This window comes from Polistes canadensis, unplaced genomic scaffold (genome assembly GCF_001313835.1).
Source record: "Polistes canadensis isolate GaletaPanama2010 unplaced genomic scaffold, ASM131383v1 scaffold_176, whole genome shotgun sequence".
NCBI lineage: Eukaryota > Metazoa > Arthropoda > Insecta > Hymenoptera > Vespidae > Polistes > Polistes canadensis.
The window spans coordinates 268,201-289,520 of record NW_014569723.1 but is presented as its reverse complement, the minus strand read 5'-3'; the positions used below and the strand labels follow the sequence as shown (position 1 = coordinate 289,520).

The window sequence follows — 21,320 nt, the reverse complement described above, 5'->3', positions numbered from 1 at the left end:
AATATTCCTTACAAGAACGTTTTCATCGCGTAATTTGATGGGCTCGTAAAGAGACGATCGAGATGTAAGGATGAAGAAAAGGACAGAAACGCGCCGAGAGAAGCTAAGATGAAGTGGATGGGCATCTCGCGATCGCGATCATCGATCCAATCTTCGTCCTTCCGTGCTCCAATTTAACGTCAATTAAATCCCACCAAACGAATTCACTCCATAACGGCAATTTTCGGAACCGCTAATGACAAAACTACTCTGATCTTGGATATATTCTCTACCCTCTACTGACTTTTCGATTAATTTCTCTCTCTCTCTTTCTCCCTCCCCCTCTTTGACTGGTTTCTTATTTCGCTCGTTTTCTCTTTTCTCGTCGTCCTTCGTCTCCTCTCGAAACATCCTACTCTTTTTCACCGACAGCCCAGAAGACGCATTAAGGTCTGAGCCGTCCGAAAAAGCGACTTTTTTGTCGCGATACTTCCTTCCTCTTAACTCCTCCCTTTCATTCCGCCATCCTCTCTTGAAAAATGACCGCGAATTGGTCTACCCGTCCAGCACCACCATTTCAAAACCTTCTTTATTCCGTTCCGACCACTTCCCTCTATCTATCTTTCTTTCTCTCTCTCTCTTTCTCTTTCTCTTTCCCTCTGTCCCTCTAATGTTTTTTCGACAAAGGAAACAAAATGATAGGACATCGAATCGAATGACGAAATTATGCTAGCCACGGAGACCCTCACGAGTTCTCGTCTATCGAGATAAAAAATTCCAACTAGTCACGAAGAAATGCTCGCCAGATCTATTCTATGGATTATACTTTCAAAAATCATTAATATAAATGTACATATTATATGTATATAACATGTATATGGTATTTATGTATGTCGAGTCCTTCCGCGATTGAAATATTTATTATTCATTCGCTAGTTCCTTCTTATTGTTAGGCATTTCAAATAAGCGACCAGTGGAGATCAAAGGAAGATACGAACGTTTTTAAAAACGTTGCACGTCTCAAAGTAGAAAACCAGATCTCTCGAGGGGGACTCGTTTCTAAATCACTTTTGACGAATTAAGTTCCATGTTTCTTTTTCAGCGTTCTAATACATATAAACGTGTTTCAGGGTTTCTAACCAAAATTTAACTCTAATATTTTTTTTTTTTAGAAAAACTTCGCTTTCTTAATCGTAAGATTATTTTCGATATAATCTTAACGTGAATGAATTGAAATGTCTCCAGGCTTTTACACCCTTCGACATCCCAATTTCTGTCCTTTAACTCACCCTCAAATACTTATTTTGAAAATCAATATACCCTCATGATCGATCTAGTGAAGAAAATTAAACTTGGAAGCACACATATACATTTATGTATATGTAAATGTACACTTACTGCATATGTAGACAATTTTGAAGAATTGAACCGATCCGAAATCGTTGATAGTCGGTCACTCGAAATAATGGATTATAAGAAAAGAGGGTGGGAGAGGCATACGGCCAAGTGACACTCTCAAATCCGAATGCCCTTAGGGTCGGTACCTACAGGCAATAACACCCCGTCGAGAAGGGAAATCCGGATCATCCCCCTTAACGCTTCGAAACACAACACGAGATATTACCATCGAAAAGAATGATTCTCGTGACCGACCATTACAGAATACGAACAAATAAGTAAAGATAAAAATTTTCAATCGATTGATCGACCAGTGCGATAAAAAAAGTCGATCCTTTAATCGGTAGATATTTATTCTCATTCGTATTTTTCATGCATAGTTAAATTTGTACACGTTTGTATTATATTTTAATCTAATTAACAAGATTCATTAATAATCAAATTCTCATGCTCAAAATGAATCTCATTGTTAAAATTAATGTTGTGCTCAAAATTAATTTCATGTTCCGCATTTCGCATCAACTTTTGCGCCACTCTTTATTCTATCATTTTAATTATCTCACGTCTATTTTATCGTAGTACATAATTAATTTATTTACACTCTCTCGCTCTCTCTCGTTTACTTCTCACCCTCCCTTTTGTAACCACAGCGTTAATTCTACCAAGTATTCAATATATGCAAATAAAGCCTGGGAATGTTACACAATGATAAATCCCATAAAAACGTTTTCCAACTTTCTAATCCCTAATAGAAAAAATAACGAAATCTTTTTTTTTTAATAATAAACAAAATTGCTCGAGTTCGTATCGTTGCATCATCAGAGATATCGAGTTAGTATCGATAAAAAACGAGCTATGCGTTTGAACGACGACATTTTGATCTGCAAAAATAATCCCTCAAATAATACACATATCATCGGCATGATGATCGTAAGTAAAAGGAGCGAGAGAGAGAGGGAGAGAGTGGACACGCGACATCTACGAAAAAGTAACAACTCGTGGCGGAGACCCAGGAGCAACGAGGACCATATTGCTTCTGCAAACGGGGGACTTACTTGATAGAACAAGTGAAAAAGAGAGAGAGAGGGAGAAAGACAAACAGAATATACTCATGACGAAGTCGAACGAAGGGTGACGTAAAGAACCGAAGGTAGTTCGGTGAACGTTCACGAGAGAGAAAGAGAATCGACTGTATGGTCCCAGCAGTGGGATAAGAGGACTGAATGACGAAGAAGGAACGATAAAGTAGAAAAAGAAAGAAAGAAAGGGAAAGAGATAGTCGTGTAGAGACCGTAGAACGAGTCGATCGGGGAGAGCTGGGCCCATACACCAAAGGGGAAGGGTAACCACGATTGTGGCGCCCTCTGTGCGGCTCTATCCGGAAGATAAGCTTAGTTCATCGCTGGTCGCCCGAGAAGGACGTGTGTTTGTGTGTTTCTCTGTTGAACTCATTGAGTTTAACTATTTAACAGTGAATACTAGAAGATTAAATTCGTGAATTTACGCGCGATAAAGTGTACGACGTTACATTTGTGTTTATTTGCGGGTGGTTTAACGCGTTCGAAAGACTCCTTAGGTGATACATAATTCGAATATTTGTTTGTCCAGTCCTTTTCGTGGTAACAATCTTAACAAGTGTCTTTTCGTGCACATTCCATTCCTAATATCGAAGAGAATAATTTCATTGATCTAATAAACAACATTAGTCAATTTTCGCGTCAAATTTAAAGTGACTGAGATTATTCTCGTGATAACTTTTACTGTCAAATACCTGGAGGATAAGTGCACGTTTTATTTTTTTTCTAACAATTCACCGAAACAATACTTCTCTCGTTACTTTGTTTACCATTCAGTTACGTGACAAAACAAAATCAAAATATAAAAATATCGTCCACGTGTGGTGTCTCTTTTAAAGTTTAGAAAAGAACAAATCCCGTTTCGATTCTGACACAAGTGTTTGTCAACAGTTACGCGTATACCTACTTAAATGGGATAGTAAGTATAAAGAGAAGTCAAGAGAGAAGACAATTTAAAGAAACTTTATATTCGATAAAAGTTTATTGTTTTAATCTTGAAGTCGTGAAAGATTCACAAGTAACGCCTCGCGTGACCGTCGGCGAGCGACGCGGCTCGTTCGCGTGTGCGCATGCTCGCGACGGAAAATTCAGTGTAACGAAGCAAAAGGGGACCTTTTTTTACTCTGTTTTTTTTTGTTTGTCTTTTTTTTCTTTTTTTGCTAAGTAAATGATAAATTTGCGATTATGAAGCGTAGAGGGATTATAACGATACGTCGTGGTTTGACGTTACGTAGGTGACGACGATTTGACACTGCTGACATTTTACTTTTAAATCGACACTCACTATCAATGTAAATTATTAACAGATTATATTTTAGTTATTTTTATTGTTCTCTATCGTTAACGTGTTACATATTACTAAGGTGTTTAGATAATGTGTGAACAAAGGTGAATGCTCGATAATCACTTATTATTATTATTATTATTATTATCATTGTCGTGTGTCGGTTAGTGATCCGTGTATTATTTCGTTTGGCTGTGATCGTTGGTGTTTATATTGTCAAAAGGATAGATTAAGGATAAGAGAAGGAGATTGTGAATTGTCATCAATGAATGCCGTAAACATTCGAAAAGGTGTCGTCGAAATATGAGGAGTACGTCTTCCTGCGTCTCGAGGACACCGATTACCAGTGAAAATGGATATCACGCAGGTCTTTTTGGTGCTTCTACTGGTGCTACACGTGAGGTGCGTTTTATGTCGATTGTTTTTTTTTTTCTTTATAACAATCTCACACAATCAGTTTACTGTTAGCTTATATTTTATATTTTATATATACGTTTTTTTTTGTTAATAACACGATTTATTTAATCATCATTTTCTGTCATGGATAATATTACGTGTTTAATTCGTAAGTTATCTATAATCTTTCAGTTAACTTTTAAAGCACATGATTTAATTTTTCATAAGAATTAATTACACATATATTTAACATGAAATATAAATGTCGCTTTATCGAGAAATGAAAAATAAACAAACAATCAATAATCAGTTTATTAATAGAATCACGATATTTTCCTTTTAATTTCAAGATAACAATGCTGTCACTTCAAATATCTTCCAAAAACAAATTAAAATTTAGAAATTTGGCAAAGGGACTTTTGGAATATCTCTGTATGCACAATATATTTACTTATGTTATTACTTCATTAACAATCGTGAAGTAATTTTTAGTTAGATGTCAAGGAATAATAATAAAAGTATTGAAAACTTATCACTCTACAGAAAACGTAGAAATGATCTTTAGATTAATTCAAGATACTGATTATCGTTCATCATCAGAAGGATCAATCAGGATAACGAATATATAAAAAAGAAATACATATATATATATATATGTATGCATATTGAGTAAAATCGATAAGATAAAATAGTCGTAGCGTATCTAGTTACCCGCTGACTTTTTCATCCTTCTTGTAGGACCATCCACTTAGATTTATTAATACGCATAAAACATGGATAGAGATAGATCGCATTAAGAAGTACGCTGCGTAATTTGCTTTTTGCGCTTGCTTCGCGACGTGCTTTCACGCGTGGATCGTTCCTTTAACCGGTATTATAAATATTGATCGCCACGGTCGTCGACTTGTATTCCAAGTGTCAAGTTATCACGAGAGGGAGAACCATTACTACTATTACGAGAGAGAGAGAGAGAGAGAGAGAGAGAGGAAGAGAGATCATTTGAAAATATTTATGCACTCTTTATCGAAATTCATACTGTCCCGTTTCGATACGTTTTTTCATCATGATTCGCATGAATACTCATTTTCGACGTTTATCAAATCAAAAAAAAAAAAGGTGAGAGAGAAAGAAATATTTGTGTCATTCTTTTTTTCATCAATAAGAATAAAATGATAAATTACAATAATATTTTTAATCTCAAATTATCCACGATTGAATTGATTCCTGCAAACGAATATTAATTTATTTAATTCGTGTGTATGTCTATATGTATGTATGTACGTATGTAAGCATGTGTCCATTTATATGACTTTTTATGTTTCTTTTCGATGAAATCATGAGACCGTGGGTGGCGTTGATAATTAGAGAAATAAAAGGATACGCCGAAAGATCCGGGCATATGCAGCACATGTGTTCCGGAACTACGTAATTTTCTGACGAGTCTCGTTCGTACCAATTGCGGACCATTCGGGATTTATGACGATCGTATAACGGTAACGACAGTTCAACCGAGACACAAAAGAAAGAAACTCCAATTGAATTCTACGACTCTTTAATTAATTAATATATCTTATAATTATATAGAAGGATTTAAAAAAATTAGAAAATTTCTAAACGAATTAGACGTCTCATTTCTTTTTTTGTAAAATCATCTTACCGAGTATAATCCTTTTTCCGTAAATTAATTTACTTATCATTTCTTTTACATTTGTATTTTTTTATTTTTATATAATTAATATGTTTCTACAGAAAAGGAATTCGAATTAATTAGATAATGATAAACTGTTTATAATGTCATTTTACGAATTTAAATCTTTTTCCTTAATCATTATCTTTGTTTCATATTTTTTGTATTAATTTATTTATGTAATTAATATTTACGAAAGATTGAAAAGTCAAGGAACTGATGTGACTTTATTCACAAACTTACTTTTTACAATCGTAATAAATAATACATCGTTAATAATTTGTTTCATTTTCTTTTTCTTTTCTGTTTTTATTCAGATGCATGTGTACCAGCGGTTACACAGGACAGAACTGCGAAAACGAATACATTCCCTGCGATCCATCGCCGTGTCTAAACGGAGGCTCGTGTCGGTCGATCGACGAACTCGACTACCAGTGCTTGTGTCCCGAAGGTGAGTGTGTGGTTCCTCGAGGATATTTTTTCTAGCTTATCTTAACGCACGATCACCACGACGATCTACCCAATTTCATGAAAGACGAAAGATTTCTTATCTGAGCGCACGATCTTTTCGCGTATTTCACCATCTCCTCTTTTAACCTCGAGCGTGTCCGTGACTCGATAGTCCGTTGCTCGAAAGAATCTTTCTAGTAACTTACCTTTCCTTTATTTTTCTCCTTTTTTTTTTTTATTATTTAACCTGCTCGAATTAATCTTTGGTCCCCTTGCATTTTCATGGGACTAACAAATTAAACACATTATCCTCTTAATGATGAGAAATGAAGTAGAACGTGTTAATCAATGAGAATATTCATCGAGAATACATTAAATCGATCACATATTCTTCTTAATATCGAACATTATTTAGGTCCAATTTATGTATGAGCCAGTGATAATGAAAATTCTTAAAGTTATAATATATAGATATATGTTCTTTCACGAGAAAGATTTTGAGAAACAATCCAAAAGCAATCTTCGCGAGTTTGCTTAATAATCTCACAAAAAGTATATTATCATCACATTTGTTATACAAAGTACCTTTTGAGAACGTTCTATTCATGAGTTAAAGATTATGAAAGTGACCTAAGTCATAATATATGGTTCTACATTATTATAATATTCTTTCTTTTGTCTTTTATTTTTTTTTTGTTCTTTTCTTTTTTTCTTTCAAATTTTAAACTTTCATAATCCCTGGCAGATATTCTTCAAGATATTCTTCCAGAAGAAAGAATTTGAAAAGTAGCCTAAAGCAATCTTGTGTCTTGCTTGGTAGGTAATTTTCACAAGAGAAAGAATGTTGTATCTTTTGGAAAGAAACGTTCCGCGTTCCACTCTGTTTACGTCGGGTAAGAGAGTTCCCCGTTGGAGGGCCTGTTGCGCAAGTTCGTTCTTTTGAAGGAGAGAGAAAGAAAGAAATAAAGAAAGAAAGAAAAAGGAAGAAAGAGAGACAAAGAAGGAGGCTCGTAGGCAGGGCAGCGATTACCCGGTACAACAGGTAGGGCTTGCGAGGGCCACCGAGGGGCCACCGAGGGCCATCTCGAAGGGCCAAGCAGGGGTGGCTCGCCGACACCGCGGCCATTTACGTGCGTGTGTACATGCTGGATGGTTAATGTAAAGCCTAGGGTCAGCCTAGCGTGGCCTCCTCGCTCCTTGGATCACAATGCGTTGTCCTCTCTTTCCCAGGCTGACCACGACCATGGCGACCCCACCACGTTTCTTTTTCTACTCCTTCTTCTCCTCCTCCTCCTCCTCCTCCTCCTCCTTATTCTTATTCTTATTCTTATTCTCATTTCTTTTCTTACCTACGCAACGAACCCTTCGAACGCATACATGCGTGCGTAAACCTTTTCTCGAACCGACGAATTTATCTTTACTCCATTTTGGTCTTCTTTATGAACTCTTTTTTTTTTTGGTTTATTATTATTTAATTTTTTCATTGTGAAACAATAAAATTGATGATTACTTCGTAATCTCATTAAATAAGGAAGACATTATATTGAGCTATATATAAATTTACATTCAACTGTGTTCTATTAGAATTCTTTTAAACGATTTATACTAGTTTGTTAACGAATCTATTTAATTAAATTCATTAAATTATTATTAATAAATTCTTTAATTGTTAAAAGAATAATTGTAAAATGTAAATTAGCAATATATATATACTTTCATTCATCTTGTACAACCATATTGAGTTGTATGGGAGTTTTGTAGAAAACTGAATGGTCTATCTTTCTCTTTCTCTTTTCCGTTCGACGTCCTCGCAAGAATAAGAAGCATCTTTCGTTTACGGCATTGCATTAAACACGAAAATGCCACGTTATTTTCTTTTAGGTTGGAAAATGTTCGTTTAAGAAGCACACCTCAGAAAACCATAACTCAAGAAACGCTCGTATAACTATACGCGAAGTGTATTTTATTTTGGTATTCTTCCCGGCTGTTTTCCTTTTAACGAGAAGTATAGCTTAGGCTCGTCCTGTATTCTATCATTATTCTGACGATAGTATAGCGGAAGAAGAAACACCTCTCTTTTCAGGCACGCTTCTTTAAGAACGATCCTTTTTGTCTTTCTTTTTTCGCCTCGATCTTGCATTTCCATTCCATTCCCTTTTCTCTCTCTCTCTCTCTTCCTTTTCCTCTCTTTCCATCCATCTATCTCATACTATCTCTACGAATAATTACAAACAACGTCCTGTACTTAAGTCTATTACAATTTCCGCGAATCTAACACAATTTTGCATGATATTTTTCTCTTTTTTAAATATAATAAATTTACAATATAATTAGAAAGTTTAATCTATTTTTATCTTGTTCTATTAAATTTCGACGTAAGAAAAAATGATTATTATTATTGAAATTTCATAGAATATTATTTATATATCATAGATATTTTATTCCTTTTTGTTTTTAAGTTTGTTTTATTTCGATACACGAATAATTATGACAATAGTTTTTAAGCTTTTTCTGTACATCATATTTCGTTTAAAATCGTATATAAAAATTGTTATTATTAGGTCGTCGATAATTCTCGCTGATTTTTCCATCAATTTTATTATCGACTTTATACTCTTTCGAGCGATTCTAACGGTATGACATAACAAGGTGCGAACGGTTATAGTCAACTTTCACGAGTCGAAGTTCCTTCACAGCAGCATCCGATGAACATTTAATCCGAACGTTTATACGTGTATACTTACATACCTGCGTATATTTAAACGTTTATAGCTTTTCCTTTCACGCGGTAAATAAAATCGCACGTTATAAAAGTCATATAACATTCGACGACAAATTTCGAACGCATCGATTTAAATGGCATCGTTAAAAGGAAATATTCGCAAGAACATTCCATTGAAAATATTCTACCTTTGAGAATACGTTTTATTAATTGCTTAATATAAAAACCTAGTATCAATAATATCCCGTTTTTCTAGTTAAAATATGTTTAACGTCTTGGTTAAATTTTACATTTTTAGATTTATTGGAACTGTTCTCGAAGGAACATTTTTCAATTAACTATTAAGAAAGAGATAATTATTAATAAAATAAAAAAATAAATATATAATATCAAATTTATCTTTAATTTTGAAATCAATTAGAATACGTTGTAACGAAAATAAAAAAATACCTAATTACTTTGAGATCCGGTTTAAATTATAAGAAATTATAAGGAATCTTAAAAGAACAGGATGATGAAGAACATAGTTAGTGGTGGAAGGACATAAGAGGTAGATTCGATTTGGTCGCATAGTTGTCCCTTAATGGTTCAATTTACAGGATTTAACTCTTTCAAACGAAGTACACGAGTACTCTCTTTACGATTGTGTTGCTTTTCCTTGGCATTCTTCCTCCTCGTTCTATATCGCTCTCTCTTTCTTTCTCGTACACATATATGCAGGTTCGCGTGCACGCTCCTATCGTCGCTCCAGACGAGATTTCCCTCGTCTCGCGATCGAATCACGCCTCCTCCATTCCGCTTCGCTAATTAGAAACCGCTCTATCGAACGACGGTTAAACGATTACCCTGTGCGTCCATAGATTAATCGCTTGACCGATTGAGTGAGTGAGAGAGAGAAGAGTTCACCTTCTAACTAATCTATTTTCAAACTTATTTTCCAATCCTTTTTCTTTTTATACTTTTCTCGTAGATTGTTGAATAAGTTTACATAGTCGACTTTATCAGATAGAGACCAGATTACCCAAGGTAGCTTTTATCAAATCAACTCCTCCGTGGTTATGATATATTGCAAAATGTTTATTAAAATATCTAACCAATTAGTTTCTTTTTAGTATAAATATATTGGTGTTTAATATTTATACAATTGTGTGGTCGTTGATACATAATACATGTTTTTAAAAAAAGGAGATTTCTAAAAATTAATTACTTTTTAGAAGTATCAAAGTAGCTCTTATGAAATAAACTCCTTCGTGGTTTGATTTAACACATTGCGAAATGTTTCTGAAAATATTACGTCAATTTTGATATTACGAATGAATTTCTTTTGAATGTCAATGTTATATGGAATCGTTCTTAATTTACTATTTCTAAAGAACACGATGAAAGAAGGTATCTTTTTGATCGTTGAAATGAATATTTTTTGAAAAAGGAGTTTCTAAGAATGAGTTAGTTTCTAGAGTTTCCTTGCACACTCAGCGTCACGTGAGATTAATAGCCAGGAAGGATCTTGGAGAAGAAGGAAGCGCCAGCGATGACGTGTCCAGCAAGCGTTCTCGCGCATTGTCAAGGTTCTCGTCGTGCGTGTCCCATCGTCATGACACCTCGCTCCTCACATTCGTAACTGGTGGTGGTGGTGGTGGTGGTGATGTTGTTGTTGTTGTGGTAGGAGAAGAGACACGAGAACCCCAACCTCTTTCTTTCTCTTAATCTTTGACGTCGATCTCTTGATCGAAATGTCGACAAAATACAAACCTTTATCGAAAAGGAACTTTAACGATTTTATAAAATCATTACATACGTTTGTATTGTACCCATTCAATACAAATGTTTATAAATTTATGAAATTTAATAATCCACCTATTTCGATTAATTTTATCTAATAAATTATACAATTTTAATGAATCTGTCAAGAATACATAAATTGTAGCTTTGACAACTGATTAGATATCGTACGAATAGAATGTCTACTGAAAAGCCTTCGTTTATCTAAACGAACGATGCAATTTATTTATAAGTAAGATCAGGATTCACAGGTCCTGTTACGTTCTTTTAACGTTCATCGAGATTCGATATTCGAAGGATCTGCATGATCGATCGATAAATCGTAGACAAGAAAAGAAACGCACTGTCGCGATTAGCGTTCCTTCGAGATATTTCCCGGTGTCCAGTCTTTTCTCTCTATCTCTTTCTTTTTCATTCGTTTGCTCGTTTTCTTCCAGTTGTTCTCTTTTAAAACGTAGAAGACGTCCATGTCGAAGAAAAAGCACTCGCACGAGCTTCCGAGACAGGACGTTCCAACCGAGCAGGACATTTAATCTCGACTCTAGCAAGCTCGAGCTACTCACTCACAACTACATACTCGCAACTAACCAGGATAGTTTCGAGATAGAGACAGTGACGAATACCGGTCGTTGTTCGTGCGCCCGCGTGAGTGGGTATCGGTGTCCCTGGTGTGGCATTTTGTTCTCGTAAATGCACGCCGTGGGTAGGACAAATGAGCTCGAGGCCCAGTTATAGCTTACGTGGCACGACTTATAAAGCTTTAAAATACTTTCTTTCTTATTGTTATTTCAACAAAAAAAAAAAATTTTTATAAAACGTGACTTTTAATTTAAAACTCTTAACTTTATTATCCTTGCTACATGATTTTATATCTGTTTCCTTCTCTTGTTTTTGATTATTGATTTTTATAATCATTTATTATTCAAACAATTTTTTTTAAATCTATAAATTACATACTTTATAAATTTTATAATGGTTCCAGTTTAAAATCAATTTATAAAGGAAAAAGATAGAAAGTAAATCTGATCAATCGACTAAATGAACTTTGAAATTTCTTATACTTTTGTTCCCATAGATTTGACATTTTTTCTAATTGAAAAAAAGAAACGATTAAACCAGAGTGTTCGTAAACTGAAACATAAAGCACAGATGTCGATTGCATAGGTTATTGTCGGCATAAATAGAAACAAAATTCGTTCGTGACAAGTCGTTTACAACAACGATACTTTCCCACGAGTAGTCATCGAGAGTAATACTCGATAAAATCCACGCAGATGCGACAAAGAACCCTTCTCTTTTTTTTGTCTCCACCCGCGGAACTGTCTCTCTGATTCTCTCTCTTTCTCTCTCTCTCTCTCTCTCTATCTATTTATTTATTTCTTTCTCTGTAGAGGCAACTTAACGAAAGTTACGAGGCGTGGAACGGTTCTCCGGGGAATTCGGCGAAGCGAGAGCAAGCACGTCGAGTGTTAGTAGGAGGAAAGAGAAGGGGTGGGAGAGGGATAGGGAGAGTGTTATGCGGGATGCATAATGCAGACCGAGCCTCGTCATAAAGCATAAGCGGCTTCATTATGTCGAGGAAGGTGAGTCTTCGGGATGGTTGAAAAGAGTGCGGGAGATAGCCGTGAGAGAGATGGTGGAAGCTTTGAGAGCAATGAAAAAATCTGGAAAAAAGAAAGAGAAAGATAGACACTTACTCTCTTCCAGCAAGTAATATCTCCGAAGTATCCCGAGACTACTCGTATTTATCCGCCGTCGAGGAACGAAGAGGGAAGACCGAGAGGGTGTCAGGACGCATCTCTTGCTCTCTTTGTCCTTCTGTAATAAAAGTGAAAGAAAGAGAGAGAGAGAGAGTAAGAGCACGATAAATCCACACCCACGCGATGTAAACCGAGCTGGTACAGGAGCCTTGGTTCGTTGTTGCTGGTAGCAAGCCGCGCCCAACAACGACAACGTACGTTCGATCGACTCACGAATAATTTTGATTTTCAATCGACTTGCATACGTTGTTATACACTTACTTACATACATCTGTTATACTAAATAAAACGTGTATGCTGATCGGTTGAAAATGAATCGTAAATTAAAAAGATTTGTATTTGGCGAATCTGCAATAATAATTACGGACATAGGTAAAATTTTGTTGAAATACAAATAAGGAGTTTTCAAAATGATTTATCTCATAATAGATTTGGAATATTTTACATTTAATTTATTTTTATCTTTACGTATTTTTTTGTTTTAATCATATTGTTAGTACCATCATTATGAATTCTTAGTTAGATCAAATGAAAAATTATCATAGAATTTATACCGTATCTATAGTCAATTACGTATATACGATTTATTAAAAGGGAATTGGAAAAAAAAAAAGAAAAGGAAAAGAAATGTCAGAGAAGTGTCAAAAATAAAGAAAGAAAGAGAATAAATCCAATATTATTATCCGACTCTAACCCGGAGAAGCAAGCGGGTTGCACGCACACGCGGCCCCTTTTATTCTCATTGTCAGTGACGAAAGATTCGACCGCGAAACCGTACGTATGAGATTCGAAACAATGGGTCCGATCGATACAATGGGGGTGTGGCGGGGAGATCATCTCCATAGAAAGGGGACCACACCCCGTAGAAGGAGATCCGCGTTCGCATTTGCACCGGCGCGTTTGCACCGCAGTGGAAGTTGCTCTACGGGTCCACGATGAGTACGGGAGAGGGAGAGACAGAGAGAGAGAAGTAAGATATAGAAAGAAAAGAGAGAGAGAGAGACAAACAGTAAGATATAGAATCAAGAGAGAGAAAGAGAGAGAGAAAGGATGGAGACCGTCGAGAGTCATTGACTCGCTCGTAAAGCCGCACTGCGGTGTGCCGCTGCTGCTGTTGCTGCTCCTTCTATTGCTGTCTCTCTCAGTCTTTATTTCTTTTACCTTTTTCTTATTTTTCTTCTTCTTCTTCTTCTACTTCTTCTTTCTCTTTTCTTGTCTCTCCTCTTTTTCCATTGGTTCTTATTCCCTGCTTTCGATACCATCTTCGAACTCGACAAACCTCTTCGTAGTCTTCATATTTTACCATTACCATATCAGGTTCTCCCTCGAATCTCTCTCTCTCTCTCTCTCTCTCTTCTTTTCTCTTTGGGTTTATCCGGCCTTTTATTAAATACACTCTCGCGCATAGAAAGAGAGAGAAAGAGAAAGAGAGATGTAGGTACGTGAGCATCTTCGATCATCTGAGATATCCATGCTCGCATCGAAATTCAATGATGATTTTCATCGTGATGGTCAGTCGTTAGACATCGTTAACTCGGGATTCGGATCGTTATGGATATAGTGGTATGTATACTGTTGTATACGTACCACCTATCCGTCTAATTCTCTCCGTGCAAATTCTATTTTGTCTCGTATCAATCCTGTCTCACCCTTCGAGAAATCATTGACTTTTTCGAATATAAGTAGAAGGTCGACGACATCCGTCGTCAGTGAAAAACCAGTTTTGTTCAGAAATACCAACGAGCGCTTATCCAGACTACTACTTATTTGGTTTACCGATGCGATTGCAAGCGTACTTCTTCCTGTCGAACTAGAACACGTGATTTCAACGGCGCGGAATTTCTCGAGAGAGAAAGAAAGAGAGAGAGAGAAGGTCGTATGATGGTAGAAAGTTGTTACTTCGTTATTTATCCTTTCCTTATCTCATTTAATTCATGGAATATCAATCGTGATTTAATATTGAAAAATTGTGAACATTTTTAAATAAACATAGAGTCAAGTTATAAAGGAAGTTTTAAAAAAAGAGCATACAATTTTAAAGGAATGATCTTGCGAATGTTGAAATTACGAGTAAAGTTAAAGAATGGAGCAACGATTAAATAAAATCAAATGAATTATAAAGAAAATATAAAATTTCATTAGCATAAATCTTATATTACATAATACATGGGTATATCAAAATTACTGGTAATTTCTGAACGATTCGAAACAGTCCAATTTGTTATAGAAAAAAGATAAACCGTGCGTGCAAATAATCTTTGCAAGGTCTTTTTGCTACGTTCTCTGTTACTGAAAGCATTGTTTTCCCGGAGGTCATCATGGTAGAAGTCACTTGACCTTTGACTGAGGCGCCTCCGTGTTCCCATAAAGCTGTGTCTACCTACGTGTAACTTAAGAACTACCTCGACGAGTACGTCGATCGATCGTCGTAGGAATTCAACAAAAGCGACTAACTTCCTAACGACATGGTGACGTTCCAACTTGCACCAGAGAGAGAGAGAGAGAGAAAGAGAGAGAAAATTCCTCCTGACTAGGTGAGGGTGGGATGAGAGGAATTACATAGTAGAGGGACATTCTCAGTACACCTGTGGTCGTAAACTTCTTCAAGTGGCATGGCAAAGTTGTCGTAATGACAAAAAGCTTCGTCTTTTACCTTTTCGTTCCGCACGTTTCTTTCCCGAGGATCAAATTGTTTTCACTTTGATTTCCATTGTCTTAAGAAAAGTGAATCTTTTATCGTTCATATATCATTCCAACAAATTTTTAACGCGAATGTCTTAATTAATGCATTTGCTAAGCATAAATAATTTCATATCGTTGATTTACTAATAATTATCAATTTATTTCAATATATAATTTGTTTATTAATATAAACCACATATTAATATAAAAATAATATTTTTGTTCTTTTTATTAACGTTCGTTCATTATCCAATTTATGAAAATATTCATGAAAGGAAAAGAATCTCTAAAAATTGGTTAATTATCTATATCTATTAAAATTCTTGGGGTTAATTACGAATATATTATCGTGATACTGGAAGCGATTAAAAGGATCGTCTGCTTAGGTTGCTTAGGTTCGTAGCGTTTTTGCGTCCAAGATTATCTACCGGGAGTCTCTTTTTCGCGTAATTTCATTATTTCGCGATCCACAAGATATAGTAGCCGCGTCGTTAAAGTCGTGTAGGAGTAAGGAGAAGAAGAAAAGGAGGAAGAAAAGGAGGAAGAGGAGGAAGAAGAAGAAGAGTATGGCGACCCTAACTTACTCATGGGACAGTGTGTGCATATACGAGAAGGAAAGAGGAAGTCGCGAGTCGCCAAGATTAGAGAGGAAGAACATGGGCACGAGTGTGCATCTCGAACGAACCGGCAGCCGATTCGATATCGTCTTGCAAACGTGACTACCCTCTCCCTCGCGAATATTTTTTTTCTTTTTCTTTATATATTCGATCTATGTTCTTTCTCTCTTTCATTTTCTTTTCTTTCTTTTTTTTTTTCTATTACATACATATATATATCATGTTTACTTATATCTTTAGTAAACGAAAAAATTCCAAATTTTAAATTCTTATCAAACCAGGCTGATACTTACGATGATTTCGCGCTCTATTGACACGAGCTAGAAAAAGTGTGATAACATAGAAAAATTTATTAGAATTCTGAGAGAAATATTTGATATGTAAAAAGTCAAGATGAGAATACTTTATTCTTCTATTTTACATAGCAACCATAGATAATTGATCGTAAAAATTAGTTATTATCGATTAATTACCTTTCAACGTGTTAATCGCTCTCATTTCGTGAAAACTCACTATTAAAGAATAACCTGCAGCTGTTCGTTGGAGCTCGTAGAATGCAAGTGAAGGAAAATAAGACGCGTTAGGTTCGTGCCGCGCTTAATCGTTCCCTTCATAAGCATGGAATTGATGAAGAAGAGAAGTAAGAGGAGAAAGGAAGATGAGGAAGATGAGATCCAAGAGAGGTTTAACAAATCGTTCTGGTAGCGAAGAGCGATTAATTCAGCCTGGCGTCCGGCGTAGCGACGAAAGGAATCGTAACTCTCTTTAATTGCGACAATATACAGCTCGTCCGGAATATCTCGTCTTTTACTCATCGTATGCCGCCTTTCGTACGAATAGAAAGAAAGAGAGAGAAAGAGAGAGAAGAGAAAAGATCGATTGACTCTCAGAAGAAGATTTTTCATCAACGTGCCAACCCATGAAAGGGTTGCCGATAAAGTTCACTCCTTGCTAAAAGCTTTTATCTTTTTCTTTTTTATTTCTCCTTATCATTTGGTCTTGTTATTTCTTCCTTTCTGATGTATTTTTTTTCTCTCTCTCTCTCTCTCTCGCTTCTCATTTAAATTTTCTATTTCTTTTGATTTTTTCTTAATTTTATAGTAACATATGCTTCGGATCTTTATACGTTTCATTTGATTTCTTAATAATAATTATTGTAGCAGCTTCATGTCCTTTCTTTTTTTTTTTAAGTACAATTATTCGTAGTAGGAGTAACTGAACATCCGGTTGGAAATATAGAAATTATCTTTTGTATAAAATACTTCTACGGGAGAGAGAAAGCTACTCTACTGAGAAATGTGTATCGTGATATCTTTGTTAATTACAATTCTTTTCTCCAAGATCTTTTGTATGATTTTCATTCTAATGAAACGTTCAGTTTTTTCCACGGTAAAAAATCTCTCTTGTGTCTATTATTTATTTATTTATTTATTTATTTTTTGATTTGTTTCCTTTTACAATTAGATCATACGTAGAATACATTTTTTTATTAACCTTATCTAATGATCGTCGATAGCTTCTTCTCTTTCTCTCTCTCTCTCTCTCTCTTTCTCTCTTTTTTTTTAACTTAAAACTTAATTCGCGAGAAAGAGAGAGAAAAACTCGCGTGCGAGTCAACGTGTGGGATCGCACAAAGTATTCGACTCTTTTTCTCTTTCTCTCTTTCTCTCTTTCTCTCTCTCTCGAAAGTTGTGGGAAGAGAGATCCCGTATAATTGGCGAACGCGTTGGCGTGCGAGAAAATGTTCGGACGGTAACTTTAATTGCCTGATCGGGAATCGTAAGAACTACTCACGGTAATTAGAGACACAAAATCGAGTCGAAACGATCGTAACTAATTCGAAGGAAGACGAACTACCGAGTTCGACACTAAACAATAGTACTTGGTGGTAATAAAAAATGAGCTTATCCGTAAACTAGGATAAATAACAGGAATAACATATAGCATTAACAGTAATAATAATAATAATAATAATAATAATAATAATAGTAACACAATACCGTGAAATATTAATTAGGTAGAGCGTCCTCGATTCAATGAGAATATAATACAAGACTTCTTAATTAAAATAAATAATAAGCGAGTCGTTAAAAGCTATACCGTATTTTTCCACCGTAATGAAAATTTCGGGATGAATTCTTAAAACTAAATATATTACCCTCTCTCATAATTTAATTATATTTATCTCACCTCTCATATAATTTAATAATAAAAATAAAAGAAAGTCAAAAAATAAACGTACCGCCAAAGTGTACGTCAATCAAAGAAAATAAAAAATACGTTAAATTTGTTAATATGTCTCGATCGAATTGATATTACGAGCACGATATCGCAATAAAGAAGAAATTAACGCTATAAGTTAGCAATTAATGAATCGAACGGACCAATTAAAAGAAGAAAAACTACGAAATAAGCGAACATTAATGAACAGTAAGAATCGAGATTACGAGTTTAATTGATATCGTCGCTTATCATTGACTTTTGTTGTTTAATCCACCGGTATAGGTAATATACTTACAGATACTGTAACGAGAAGGTGAACTCGTAAATTTGGACTTAAACTGAGATAATGCAATAACCGTATTACGTCGATCTCTCGTAAAGCTCACGTATATACGTAGACACTTACGTGTCGTAGCGTTCCCACGACGGGAAAGTGGCGTAAAAGGAAAGATTAGTATTTTTCTCTATTCGCATATATAACATACACACGCATGCACGTGTAGAGACTCACTCTCTCTCTCTCTCTCTCTCTCTCTCTCTCTCTCTCTTGAACAAACGGCTGAAGTGCTTCGATCAGTCGATCTTCGGTCCTCACCAAGAGAGAAGATAGGGTCGAGCCTTTCCCTGCCCCACGCTCTCGACCTATGACCTCGAATGGCCGTGCTACTGCTAAAATGCATCCGAGCGCGTCGCATTACATAATTGAAGGTGCTCGCGCGCCAACCCGTAAGCCAACAACCAACAGGAGTCTCTAGGATACGTGGCTCTTATTAGAAGACCCTAGTCGGATTCAGAGGGTAATCCCCACTCTTCTGCATCTACAAGTAGAAGATTAGAAAAAGAAAAAGAGAGAGAGAGAGAGAGAGAGAAGATAGAAAAAAATTCGAAGAGTCTCACCGTGGCGATCTAATTGGAACACGATTCTGACCCTGAAAGGCAAGATAGGAGAATATTCCAGCGTGTGTTTCGTTCGGAACTCGTTTCTCTTCTCTCGGGATTGAAAAATAGAGGAAATAAAGGAAAAAAGGGCTGCTAGGGCTGCTGTGTTTCGTCTTTCTCTTTCGAATCTCGTTAAGGGATATCTCGTAGGTTAACGCGCGTAAAATATGCTTCTTCTTATTTTTCTTCAAGAGATAGAAAGAATAAAAGAGAATGAGAGAGAATCTAAACGCGATGCTGATATAGGGAATCCATTGCTACTCCAGTAATTGATGCGTCACCTCGTGTAGGTGTCCAGTACCTTCAGCCCTTTTTCCTTCTCCCTCCTCTCTCTCTTTCTTTCCGAAAGTCCTTGGAACGAACGCGAGACTTTATCCAATGCGGAATCTTTCAGAGTCCTTTCGCTCGCGCGAACCTTTCCTTCGATCCTTTCGAAAAGCCGCCTTCGGGATCGCGCCTGCTATTCTCCGATCGCGGTTCTCCTTTCTGAATCTGATGCGGAAGAGAGCAATGGCCTTTTCTATACAGTTGCCGACTTGTATAAAATCTTTACTTTTATACGTTTTATGTGTTGGTGTTAGCGCATATGGATAGGTTTATATAAGTTCTGTTATGTCTCAAGGTACATATGTGTAATATTAATTTCAAGGGTTACACGTTTGATAGTTTTAGATAAAAATCAATAAATATTGTTGTAATTATTAAATTAATATTTCGTAAAGTAACACTTAAAGAATAACTTTATATTACAATAATAATTAAACATAGCATCTGTGTACAAATAAAGATAGCTCTTAATTATAATTTTATAATTATATATATACCTACATTTAAATAATTTAATTCTTTTTTGATATTATTTAACTAAATTATAAAACACAAAATATGAAAAATATATAACACAAGAAACTTAAAATCAGTCTAAGTAATTACCATTAGAAAAGAGATTTTCGCAAATGAAAAGAAAAAAAAAACAAAACAATTGAATTATATATAATAATTAAATATAATCGGTTAACGTTAACGCGAGAATAGATAGACGCTAATTAGCTCGTCTAAAGGGTAGTCGATCGGTTAGTATCGCGTGCACCGAGCAATTTCGTATGGCGGTGTTCGATCATTCGAAGCTTTGCGTTAAGATCGCAAGAGGAAAACGGATGCGGGCGCGAGAAGACGAGACTATGGAACGTAGGCACGTAGGAAGGTAAACAAACAAACAAACAGGCGAACGAGCAGGTAAGCTAAGCTAAGCTAAGTCAAGCAAAGCAAAGCCAAGCCATGCCAAGCCAAGCAGGCAGGTAGGTGCAGGTAGATCGGCACGTAGGTCGGTACGAAGGTTGGAGTAGAGATAGAACGACCTCGTTAGCACCTTCGTCCTGGCGTGAACACTTGCGAGAAAGTCTGCGCGAAAGATACGAGAGAAAGAGAGAGAGAGAGAGAGAGAGAGAGAGAGAACGTCTTATCGATTCCAATCGAGATATCGTTCCTTGGCCGAAGCTTTTTAGAAGAAAGAGAGAGTTATATGGTATTTGAAAACTTTCGGCATTCCTTTCTCTCGGTTTATTTAGGAAAGTGAAATGGATGGATATAAAAAAAGAAACAAGTAATACATAAAAAAAAAGGGACTAGATTTTGTTGAATTAACTTTCATTAAAGTATTTCTTAAGCAAACGAAAAACACTTCAAACCAAACTTCTATAAAACGAAGATTGTTATAACACATCACCGTGGTGTTGTCTTATATATTATATGTTACTTACTAAGGTGATAAATCAATTACATTTAACAAATTATTAAAGGAGTTCCGTTCAAAGCTCTTTGTCTTCTCGAAGTAAAGGAATCAGATAAAAAAAAAATAAATGAAAGAATTGTTTTTACTTTCGTATTATTTGTAATAATTCCAACGAGTACAATATTTAATATCTAGATCCTATCGTCAAAGTGTAATTTGCATTATGTATATGTAATTTAAAAATGAACAATTACAATAACAATTGTAGGTCTCTCCCAAGAAGAAAGAGGAAAAAAAATACCAAATCTATATCTACCAGCTCTAAACATTGAATCTAAATAAAATCCGATCGCTTAGTCTAACGCAAGGAAAACACGCCTTAGTTATTTTCACCGAGTTAACGGTGCATCGGAGAGATACGAGTCGTTGTAGAAACGATGGAATGCGAGGTGAAGTTGAACGAGAGTATAGAAGGAAAGATAATAGTCGCGTGCTTTTCTCTCGTGGAAAATAATTCGGACGAATTTCGCGATTTATTTCGCTTAATAAAACAGATCGAAAAAACGAAAAAAAAAAAAAAAAGAAGGAAAAG

At 35.6% G+C, this 21,320-nt stretch overlaps 1 protein-coding gene across 1 annotated transcript in view; it reads left to right on the top strand.

The window, feature by feature from the left end:
- The window catches only part of LOC106789311 (neurogenic locus Notch protein), a 104,465-nt gene that overhangs the window by 22,835 nt on the left and 60,310 nt on the right, over positions 1-21,320 (top strand). Inside the window, exon 4 of the mRNA XM_014753410.1 lies at positions 6,139-6,272. Within this exon, the coding sequence (XP_014608896.1) occupies positions 6,139-6,272 (134 nt within the window). The remainder of the gene's footprint in view (positions 1-6,138; positions 6,273-21,320) is intronic.